This window comes from Rhea americana, unplaced genomic scaffold (assembly GCF_003343005.1).
Source record: "Rhea americana isolate MKP2758 unplaced genomic scaffold, rheAme1 scaffold_2, whole genome shotgun sequence".
NCBI lineage: Eukaryota > Metazoa > Chordata > Aves > Rheiformes > Rheidae > Rhea > Rhea americana.
In genome coordinates, this window is record NW_028186149.1 from 763648 (window position 1) to 775819 (window position 12172).

At 35.2% G+C, this 12172-nt stretch overlaps 1 protein-coding gene across 5 annotated transcripts in view; it reads left to right on the top strand.

Annotated features, from left to right (window-relative positions):
* HERC1 (HECT and RLD domain containing E3 ubiquitin protein ligase family member 1) overlaps nt 1–12172 on the top strand; it is a 105935-nt gene that overhangs the window by 17994 nt on the left and 75769 nt on the right. For all 5 annotated transcript variants that reach the window (XM_085303272.1, XM_085303276.1, XM_085303273.1 and 2 more), the window contains exons 3-12: nt 1931–2886; nt 4879–4974; nt 5419–5613; nt 7366–7677; nt 8348–8444; nt 8751–8894; nt 10382–10509; nt 10959–11103; nt 11197–11368; nt 11782–11916. In XM_085303272.1, the coding sequence (XP_085159398.1) occupies nt 1957–2886; nt 4879–4974; nt 5419–5613; nt 7366–7677; nt 8348–8444; nt 8751–8894; nt 10382–10509; nt 10959–11103; nt 11197–11368; nt 11782–11916 (2354 nt within the window). In that variant the 5' untranslated portion in view covers nt 1931–1956. The remainder of the gene's footprint in view (nt 1–1930; nt 2887–4878; nt 4975–5418; nt 5614–7365; nt 7678–8347; nt 8445–8750; nt 8895–10381; nt 10510–10958; nt 11104–11196; nt 11369–11781; nt 11917–12172) is intronic.

Here is a 12172-nt window from a genome sequence, read left to right on the forward strand (position 1 = left end):
TATTGCCTTAATTGTAATTAATAGTTTATTACAGCATCCTTTATCTAAAAAAATACAGTATGTCTTTGAATGTACCAAATGCTTTTCTGAGCAGGAAAAGTTCTTTTTAATCGCTCACACATTGAGTTTGAGTAATATGGTAAGAAGTTTGCTGTGACTGAGCACTGGGGGCCAATAGGGCCACATGCACACTTGCCATCCTGTCCATGCCATAGTTCTACAGCATGCTTTCCCAAGGGGAAGGGCTGTGCGCAAAAACTAATCARCTTTTGCAACACAATATTCTCCCTTCTGCAGATAATCAAAAGTTGTTAACTGTGTTACCACGTTCAGTTTGAAGGCTGATACACTCAGATTAAATTTTAAAAAGATTTCTCTTGTATTTTCTAAGTTACTTAAGTTTATATTTTTTCATTTGTTCAGTTATTTTAGATTTTTAATTCCAAAACATGAACAAAAATGTAATTCTAATTCACTGTTAACCTTAAAACGTCTTGTAACTTAGCTTCTTGTAACCCTTGGGTGGGTTTGTATCAAAACATTCCATTCTACACATGGATTTTGTAACTGAAGTTTTAGACCACCTGTGTAGAACTCAGTCCTAGTATATCTCTCAAGGGAATAAGAAGTTAAAAAGGGATCTCTTTTTCACTGCATAAGTTGACTTTAGTTCTCACAGTGCAAAAGTCCGAAAAGAGATGTATTCCAGGGACTAGAGCTAGCCAGGAAAGCTTGRTTATGTGTGGTGAGGAAGCATAACCTTAGGATTCCCAGAAATTTTGTAGCAGTTTCATCATAAAGTTTCACTGAGTTTTTATCCATGTAAAATTGTCTGCATTCATAATGTTTCTTTTTCCTGAAATTCGCAGAAAAGGCATCTTTGATGGAAAAGAATGCTGTAAGCTGTCAAGTTGGTCTGGCATGAGTGTTACTGATACGCAACTAGTGTTGTGTTACACAGTTTCCTCTTTACATCCATATTGTTAGTGATCTCTTCCTTAAAAATCTAGCCTTAGTGCTTTGAATGCCATTGCAGTCAGACTTACAGGCCTGTGCAGCATAAATTACCTTAAAAAGAAAGTACTTGATTTAATGTAGTACATAATATTTGATACTTTAAATTTACTGAGAATACTTGTGATGTGTATTAGGCTTTCAAGAGCTTCTTCACCCAGAATCATTACATCATATGCCACCTTAGCATGACTCAAAGCTATCTTTCCTGGGCTTCGTTTAACATTTCACRTGGATTTTAAGGAGATATCTGACTTACCTTAGAAAGGGAAGAAAAGAACAGGTTGTGACAGCAGAACTTTAAAATGTGTTTGGCAAGTTGAGCCCTTGGATATGGCCCAAATTAATAGGTTAAATCATGCTCGTTTTAAGGTGAAGCTCTACACTGTTACTTTATTCACTTGTTCATGGTTGTGTGTGATCCTCTGCATTTCTTGAGGTATTTGTCCTCACTTTCACTGCCAGTAAAGAGAATATTAATTTTCCTAGAGGATATTAAAAGTGTACTTTCATTGCAACATAGCAGAATTCAATCTGCTTTGTGTGAATGCCATCACAAGCAGCAATGAAAATTTTAGCACTGAATTTTTGTGCATATGGGTTTAGAATATGTAGACTTGCATTAAAATCCTTTAAGCATCTGAGGGGAGTTGCACATATGTATGTACTTACTTACTTGAAATACAGATCAAAATTCAACTGCAAAATATCTTTTTTCTTGTACTCTTAAACTAGTCTGTTAGAAATTGATTAGAATGCCAGTTTCTAGCAGTTACATTGGCAAAACAATGAAACTTTTGCTCATTTTGGTGATTAAACTTTTGACCTTTGCTTTATTAATGGATTTATTTTACTGTGAATATGGAATTCTACAGATGATCTTATGCACCTATTTACAATTCTTTTTCATTTTTAGGACTAATGGCAAAAGACTAAACAAACATGGCTGCTATGGTCCCACCAGTGAAGCTGAAATGGCTTGAACATCTGAACAGCTCCTGGATCACAGAAGACAGTGAATCTATTGCAACAAGGGAGGGAGTTTCTATCCTGTACTCTAAGTTAGTCGGCAATAAAGAAGTAGTGCCATTGCCTCAGCAGGTTTTGTGCCTGAAAGGACCCCAGTTACCAGACTTTGAACGGGAATCTCTATCTAGTGATGAGCAGGACCACTACTTGGATGCCCTTCTTAGCAGCCAGCTGGCACTGGCTAAGATGGTATGTTCAGACTCTCCGTTTGCTGGAGCACTACGAAAACGTCTCCTTGTGTTGCAGCGTGTCTTCTATGCACTTTCTAATAAATATCATGATAAAGGTAAGGTGAAACAACAGCAGCATTCGCCAGAAAGCAGTTCTGGATCAACGGATGTACATTCTGTAAGCGAACGTCCCAGGTCAAGTACAGATGCACTCATAGAAATGGGGGTTCGGACTGGGTTAAGCTTGTTATTTGCACTGCTAAGGCAAAGTTGGATGATGCCTGCATCAGGACCTGGCCTCAGTCTTTGCAATGATGTTATCCATACTGCAATTGAAGTGGTGAGCTCTTTACCCCCTTTATCTTTAGCAAATGAAAGCAAGATTCCACCAATGGGATTGGACTGTTTATCACAAGTAACGACGTTTCTTAAAGGAGTAACAATTCCTAACTCTGGGGCAGACACTTTAGGTCGCAGATTAGCTTCTGAATTGCTTCTTGGTTTGGCTGCCCAGCGAGGTTCCCTGCGGTATCTTCTTGAATGGATCGAAATGGCTTTAGGTGCTTCAGCTGTAGTGAACACCATGGAGAAGACCAAGATGCTGCAAAGTCCAGAAGGCATGATCAGTTTTGATTGCTTTATGAGTATATTAACGCAGATGCGACGATCTTTGGTAGGTGTTCCAGATTAGATTTTCCTTTCATAGCTTTCAGCACCATTGCAAGTATAGACGCATTCTTAACTTTAAATACAGTTTCTTAACACTAAATGCCATATGTGGCTGTTCATAGTTGAATAATTTGTTTTAATATGCTAGATATAAAGGTTGTTTTTTGTGAAAATTTTTTAAAGTATTTCTTTCATTACTCACCTTTTTTTCTTCTTCCTCCCTTCCACTCCCCTCATTTCCTCATCGGCTAAAGGATATGATGCAGCAAAGCAATCCCTATTGTTGTCACTTCTGATGTTAAGCTGTGACTTAAGGAAAAAATCAAGGACATAATTTTTACCTACTTGCACTTTACATTTTAAGTTCAGAACAAAGATAGTTAGAAAGTATGAAACTGTTTTAACAAGTTGCTGTGTGTTTGATTTGCTTGGAATAGAAATTTTTGCAACATAACTTGTTTCCTATTCAGAGTTATTTAATAGAGGACATCCCCTCTCTCCAGTTAACCCGGGCATTTGCTATATATTTTTGAGAATCAGAAAGATTTATGAGATATTTAGCGTTTTGGCCCAGAAATGAATGCTATAAGAAAATGAACTAAATTGTTTATGATTTTGATATAGTCCATTTTTTTTTTTGCTGAGTGCTTACTCTTGGTCCTAGATGAATATTCTTTTTAAAGCCATGGAATTATTGCACAGCATGCAATCAGAAACTCTACTAAGCTTCAGCCCAGATGCTCAAACTGAAACAAGGAAGGACTTTTTCCTGAAAGCAATCATTCTTTTCTCTCCCCTAAGGCTTGTAATACTTGGTAATAAACAAAAATTAAAAAAAAAATGAATAGGAAATTTTCAGTTTTTGGTTGTCTGGTGATGGAGAATGCATAAGTCTTGATAAAAGCAGCCCTGCTTTCCTCTGTCTGGACTATTAAACTGTATATTACTATCTTGTGTTACTATGGGTCTATAATCAGTGAAATTTTTCTGTTGTTTTTGTAGTAGTGTTTATGTTGCAGCTTATGTTCAGGTTTACTGGTAGGAGTAGTTTTAAATAATTACTATTAAACTCTATTAAATAACTCTGAATAGGGTACAAGGTATATTGCAAAACTAGTTTGTAGTTTTACTACAACTGTCCAGTATATTAATGGAAGACTTGTATCAAGTTCTTGATTGGACCAACTGATCCTAAAACACTTCATTCATTTTAACAGGGTTGTTTTTTAGAACTTGAGCACAAACTGTTTTCCTTTCGCATTAGCTAGTTGCAGATTATCCTTTCTTCACACTGTTCTGTAGTTAAAAATCTACATCCTGTAGAATGTAATTGGTTGTTTCTTTCTTTTGACTGAGAAAGACCCTACCACATCTATAGATAAGTGCAAGTATACAGAGCCCTGACTCAATGGTATGTTTAGAGTGTGAGCCATTTGCATGATGGAAAGGACAGAGTGGGCTGCCAGAACAAAGTATTTGGACTGCAATCTGGTATTTGACCTATTTTGCCTAGTGGGGGCCCTGAGGAAAGGGTGAGAATTGGAGTGAATGTCCTGATGGGCAACTTTTCTTTTTTTTTTTTCTTCTTTTTTTTTAATAGATATAAAATTACAGATCAAAATTTGGAGGATTCGTGAAACAGAAAAACAATGATTAGTAATATATGATTTAAATATTAATTACTTTAAAACAACACAAATGCCGTATACATTTCAGGTGAAAACAGTATTAGGAGAAGTTAACTCAAAATGCAGATATTTTCACAAAAGATAAAAGTAAGATTGTCCTTGTAGCACTTGTCACGCTRTTTAAAATCCTGAGGTGCATGTAGAGCTCACTGTTGAGGAGGGAGAAGAAAGGTATTTTGCTTCTGTTTACTTGGAAGATACTGTAATTTTTTTTTTAAACTGTAAGGGCAAATCCCTAATATGTTTTGTATAAGTGTGTTATTGCTCTATGGAAGTATTTTTCTCATAATAATGTTTAAAAATTGTAGGGATCATCGGCTGATCGAAGTCAATGGAGAGAGCCAACGAGAACGTCAGATGGCTTATGTTCTCTTTATGAGGCAGCTCTGTGTTTATTTGAGGAGGTATGTCTTGAAACGAACCCTGGCTTTAAGCCAGTTATACTTTACTTCCCCTTGCACACACATCTGTTAGGTGTGTGCATGTGAGTGTGATCTGATCTCTACTGGGTGAGAGGAAGGCCAATAAAAACTAGCTGGAAAACTAAGAAACAGACAAGGTAATGTGGACAAATTAATGATGATACAGTGATGTCTATTATGTTTTAGGCAAACAGTCATACTGAGGGAAATTTACTACTACATTGATTATTGTGAGTATATGGAAATAAATGAAAATAGTGTTTAGCTCAGTTGGTCGGAGCGTGGTGCTGCTAATGCCAAGGTTGTGGGTTCAATCCCTCTATGGGGCTATGCTGAGGGTTGGACTAGATGATCTCCGGAGGTCCCTCCCAACCTTACCATTCTGTGATTCTATGATACTGTGTAGTAAATCTCTCATTTCAATAGGTTTGTCGAATGGCATCAGACTATTCAAGAACATGTGCCAGTCCTGACAGCATTCAAACGGGTGATGCTCCCATAGTTTCTGAGACGTGTGAAGTGTATGTTTGGGGCAGCAACAGCAGTCATCAACTGGTAGAAGGAACACAAGAGAAAATACTTCAACCCAAGCTTGCTCCAAGTTTTTCTGATGCACAGACAGTGAGTGACATTTATAGTAACATTAAAAGCTTTGTAGTTATAGTATGAAATTGGAAAATAATACTTTGCTTCTGAGTGTTAAGTCCTAACGCAGATGAGGATATGACACTCAGAACTAATCACACAAGGTATTTTACTGAAAGTATCTCACTACTATCATGCTGTCCAGAAAAGAACTCCTTTCCTTTTTTAATGACACAACACAGATCAATGTCTATGTAATAAGAACATGACTGAACAGTCACATATGCAGAGAGGAATTTGTTTGCCTGTGGTTAATTTTTTCACTGTTTTTTGAAAGATATTCTAACTATGCAGTTATATTTTCCTTTGGTGGCTTTCATATCAAGTGTGCTTAGTTTAAAAGTTGAAACAGGGCTAACTGCTGGCACAGCAAACCTTGCTTAGCTTTCTAAAAACTCAATATACAGTATGCCGTTTCTGTTCCCAGTCACAGGTTCTGCACTTGTAACTTAGCGCTTCTATTGATGCTTGACACAAAATAGAACAGTTTGCTTTTCTTTTGCTGTATTGGCTTTGCAGTGTTGACTTAAGTAAAAGCCTTTTTTTTTTTTTTTTTTTTTTNTTTTTTTTTTTTTTGTCACTAGACAAATTAGGTACATTTTCTGAAATTGTTTCTATTGACGTCACCGGTATATTTTATATGCCAGGGGACCGCAGGGCCACGCATCATAAAGCAAGCTCATGCATTTAAAAACCTGAACTTAAACAACATGCTAATACGCAAGAGTGGAATGAGTGATCTGCATGTTATTCTTTGAATAATTTTTACACACACATACAATATTTATTTGATCTATCACTGGGATAAAGGAAGTTTTGCTTTGATGTTCGCTGGTGATTTTTGTAGAATTTGTCTATATGAAGAAGTTAGTTCACAGTAAACAGGGATGTTGGCATGCAGTACACCACCTGCTCTGTGCTGACCGCTGATGCGGATACACAGTGCCGTTGTGCTTCAGCTTTGAACCTGCTTTACATGTGCTGTGTGTTATGATTCCTTTGGGAAATTATCGCAGGGTAGCTGGTTTGTTATGAGGTCATTCTTCAACTGTGCCCTGATTTTTTGATATACAAAAATTCTTACTTTCTGAAGCACTTTTGATCTTACTTCTTTGGTGGTGTTGTAGTTAAAATGCATGGTCTTAAATGGTAAGTGTGGCAGTATGTGGAAGTATTTGACACACTTCTTTAATGTTAAAGAAATTTAACCATTTGTTACTGGTTAAAATTGAACAGAGCCTGCAGTGCTTTATTAAGCTGTTTCTGTGGCTTTTTCATCTTAAGAAATGAAGTATGTTAGTAGTCTTTGAAGACTGTATGCTTCCATTCAGGAATCTTGCAGACCTGAAGGCAAACTGAGTTCTACTCACTGCTTTTGTGTCAGGAAAAAGCTCGTTTTGCATCTGACACTTTTGCTTCTACTTAGCTTGATTTCCTGAAGTCAGGATTAGATTTTATAGTATGTAGAAGAGATGCAAATAAATAAAATAGATTTGTGACTGTTTCCATCCTTTACCTCAAGTAAATAGATTTACTTATAAAATATTTTTATATTTGAATTACTATTGCTGAAGTCCGAATTTTCCTCAGGTTTTACATTGTGTTATATTGAAAGGATTATATAAAGACACATGACATTGTTAAAAATACAGACTTCTTTATCTGTAAGTGCATTTTACATTTATCTAATCTTTCTTTTGTACTGTTTTAACCTTTTTTTGTTTATAGATTGAAGCTGGACAATATTGCACTTTTGTAATTTCTACGGATGGTTCTGTTAGAGCCTGTGGTAAAGGCAGCTATGGGAGGCTAGGACTGGGTGATTCCAATAACCAGTCCACACTGAAAAAATTGACTTTTGAGCCTCATAGGTCTATCAAAAAAGTGTCATCTTCAAAAGGATCTGATGGTCACACTTTAGCATTTACAACAGAAGGGGAAGTCTTCAGCTGGGGTGATGGTGACTATGGAAAACTAGGACATGGAAATAGTTCAACTCAAAAATACCCCAAACTTATTCAGGGTCCTCTGCAAGGAAAGGTATGTCTTACATAGTAGAAATCTTAATTTCATTCTGTCTTGTGTAAAATTTGAAAAGTATAAATTCTTAAGAAAAAAATTGTGTTTTAAGTAAATTTGTCTTTGAAGGTGTTTTTTTTTCAGCAAAGCACTTAAGCTTGTGGCTGCCCTTTACGCGTGTGAGTTAGACGATGTTAGATCAGTAAACCTCTTAAGAGCAAAACTAGCTCATCTGCTGTTGCTGAACTGCAGTGTAAATCCAGAATATCATTGTTCTTGTTAGCTTTTAATATAAAACTTTTAAATGACTGATAGTAGTTTGTTTTGTTTGAAGGAGGAATCATGTATGGTTCTAAAAGGCCTTCTTTCCCCATCTGTCTATGTTTTGGCCAGCATTTTAAACATCTACTTACATTTCTTTTTGTTACTGCCAGACTAGGTCATCTTAAAACATCATTCTTTTAAATTTACTTGATAAATAAGTCATAACCAGTTTTATATAAAAATATGTCTTTAGGTGTATTGAGTCCCACTTATCAAATACTACATGGAAAAATTTGCAGGGGTTGCTTTAGGAATGTGCTTTCTCCACGTGAGTGAACAAGCATATTTACATAGATTTCTTGTGAATGTTGACTTTCATAATCTGAATCAAAATACCTACTCAATTTTTATTTTTGTTGTAATGTAGGTTGTTGTATGTGTGTCAGCTGGATACAGACACAGTGCTGCTGTTACAGAAGATGGAGAGTTATATACATGGGGAGAAGGAGACTTTGGAAGATTAGGTAACTTTAAAATTTTTCATCTGAAACTTCATTAGGTGTTTCTGGAAGAATTCCTGTGTCTAGTAGTGATACTGTACATGTATTTGCAGTAAGGTATGAACAAATACTCTGTAGTAAGTCTTATAAAAATAAAACTTTTGTTCACCTTATTGTAGATCTCTTCCATTAAATCTTGCTGAAAAGTGGGCACAAATCTGTCATTTACGGTGATTACAATATTACAATGTACAAAATTACAGACTATAAATGGAGCTTAATTAAAATCTTCACAAAAAGAAGAAAATACATTTTTGCTTTTTTCCGTAGGTCATGGTGACAGCAACAGCCGCAACATTCCAACTTTAGTAAAAGATATTAGCAATGTAGGAGAAGTTTCCTGTGGTAGTTCACACACAATAGCTCTGTCCAAAGATGGGAGAACAGTATGGTCATTTGGAGGAGGAGATAACGGTAGGTAAAATTAACATTTCAGTAGTAATTTTTGTTTTATTCCATCTGCTTCATAGTCTGAATACTCTTCGCAGTTTGTTTTCTTGTCATTCGGTAGTCGTTTGAGAAAAGCATTTTAATAAAATCTGAATGTAATATTTGAACAAGCTTAACTGCAAGACTAGACTTAAAAATGGACTTCATGTCATAGAAATGACATGACATGTCTGTGACATTCCTTGTCATAGAAAGAAGAGGGATTTCATCGAGCAGAAATCTCAATAAATGTGTAAACCATTTGAGGAAAAATGCTTTGGAGATAACTTTCAAATAAGCTTACTTATTTAATATGGCAATACTTGTATTTGTATAATAGAAGCTGTAGGTTTGAAACTACTTCTTGAAGAAATGTCTCCATCTTCTAAAAAGTGAAGAACAACTAACCTTTGTTACCCGTAGCTGCTTGGTCAAACGCAGAATCATTCATTAGCTACTATTCCCATTTTTAACTAAATCTGGTTATGCAGTTATATTATTCAGATTAAAATTGCTGCATTATTGCTTCCTATCCTAGTATGTATGGGAAGAGAAGAAAATATAGACTATAAAAAGCTCRTAGTGGAATTAATGGTTAGTAAAACTGGATAGGAATTTGAATTTCATGAATGTCATGTGGAATTTTTCCTTCTCCTTTTTCTTTTTCTGTAATTTCAGTTGAAGAAATCAGTTTTTAACRGGACAGATACTTCAACCTTCACAAAATTTCAAAACTTTTTTTTGTTTCAGTAATGTACGAACAGTTAAACTTGGCTTTTGTGTATTATGATAAATAGCTGTTAATAATGTGAATACTTAAAAAAAATACTATTTTATGTAGGAAAGCTAAAACAGCATAAATGAAATCATAACTTTTGTAGAAATTATCACTCTTTATAGTATATCTCGAGTTTGTCTTAGATTTTTTTCTCTTTCCTTTTGAGGAACATTGTTATCAAAACATTCTCACATGGTCTAGTTAAAGGCCTTGTTTTTGAGGTCATTGATTGAAAATAGGGAAGTTGTGGAGATGAAAAGCTATTTTAAAGAGAAATTTAAAGGGGAGTACAAACATTAATCTCTTTTGAAAGGCATAAACTATCAGCACAAATACAGCTGTTATGAAAAGACATAAAAAGGTTTTTTTTCAAGTCACTTTCTAAAGTAGGAGTAAGGAGTGAGTTTGCCAAATACGAAAAGCCTTACTGCTTCGGAAGTATTTAGTATTTAAATAACAGACAATGAGTAGTGTAGCTATATGCAATTAATATTCCAATTTTAAAAAACGCTAGAATACATGCACATTTCCTGAACTCTATAATCACTGAAAGTGAATACAGGTTTTGATAAAAATTATATATTTTAATACTCTTGACATTTTAGGAAGTCTGAAAATATTATTTTGGGGATCTTCTTATTGTCATAGTTTGTATACTTAAATCACTTTCTACTTGTGTTTTCTTATTTTATAGGCAAACTTGGTCATGGTGATACAAACAGAGTATATAAGCCTAAAGTTATAGAAGCCTTGCAAGGAATGTTTATTCGGAAAGTTTGTGCAGGGAGCCAGTCTTCACTTGCCTTGACATCAACAGGACAGGTGGGCAAAAAGAAGTTTTCACTCAAATGATGAGACTTGCTATTTGAGAAAGACTTAGTGTGTTAYTGTGTTAGTGTTTATTATTTTATTAAATGTTTAATTGTAAAAATGTTTATTGAATATATTTTAATGTGTTTRTTTATATTATAGCAGTCATCTTAGCTGATGTTAAAACTGTGAGCCTCAGCTTTGCTTGTAGAAGAAACTAATAGGAGGTTCCCATTCACAGCTACAATATATCAAGATAATTTCCTTTTCCTTATAGCTATGTAATGATACTCAAATATTAGAGGGCTTTTTTATCTTTAGAAGTTCATATTCCATATTAAAACCAAAAAAAAAAAATCACTTTGGCACATTCAACCACARTATKTWCTTTTTTTTTTTTTTTTTGATGATCACTAATAACATACTTGATACATTGATATTTTGTGATTTGCTTGCTCTAGGTTTATGCGTGGGGCTGTGGCGCATGTCTTGGCTGTGGCTCTTCAGAGGCAACTGCCCTCAGACCCAAGCTTATTGAAGAACTGGCAGCTACAAGAATAGTTGATATTTCAATTGGTGACAGTCACTGTTTGGCACTTTCTCATGGTAAAATAAATAAGGTGTAAGAACATTTAATCCTCCTCAACTAAAAGTGGTTGTACCTCAGGTTTTGTTTTTCTATTTTATTTATGTTTCTAGATAATGAAGTTTATGCTTGGGGTAACAATTCAATGGGACAGTGTGGTCAGGGAAACTCAACTGGCCCCATTACTAAACCGAAGAAAGTGAGTGGTTTAGATGGAGTTGCAATTCAACAAATTTCAGCAGGAACCTCCCATAGCCTCGCCTGGACAGCCCTTCCAAGGGACAGGTAACGATTGCGTTGGGAGACTGCTATAATCTTTTCGTATGAGTACACTCTTGGGCTCTTCTCTGAAGATGTTAACCACATCATACACAACTTTCTTAAAGTATTCTGTTTATAATGTTTGGGAGTGGAGAGTCTTTCTATTTTTTTTTAACTGCTACAGATTGCAATAAGTGAAAGCATAGCAGCACTGATAATTTGAATAGTAGTACTTTTTACGAACCTACCTGCTAATAGATAAAAAATACCTCTGCTACTAAAACTGATGAATTAGGAAGTGGAGGGATAAACAATTCAATATTTTTTATTTTGTGCTTCTGGCAGCATTGTGTATGACTTATGCAGTTTCCTGCTTATTTTTAATACTTAATTTACTTTGAATATTTGTAATAGTTTACTTTGATGTTTGATTGCAGGCAAGTTGTGGCATGGCACAGACCATATTGCGTAGACCTTGAAGAAAGTACTTTTTCACATCTTCGTTCTTTTCTTGAGCGCTACTGTGACAAAATTAACAGCGAAATTCCCCCTCTTCCTTTTCCTTCATCAAGGTATATGCAGCATTTGCATTTTACAAATACATTTGCTATATATTTATATATATTAAAAAAAAAATGGTGGTGATGTGTGACTTGGTCCTGGTCAGTCTTTTCTTTAACAAGCAGAAGTCTGGTTTGTTTTGCTCTTTCAGATGTGTTTTGCTTGTTTGTATAGCACAGGAACTTTTCAGTACTTCAAGCTGTAGCAGGATCTTTTGTTTGGAATTTATTGTAGTTATGCACTGAATTAAATATTTTCTCTCAGAGT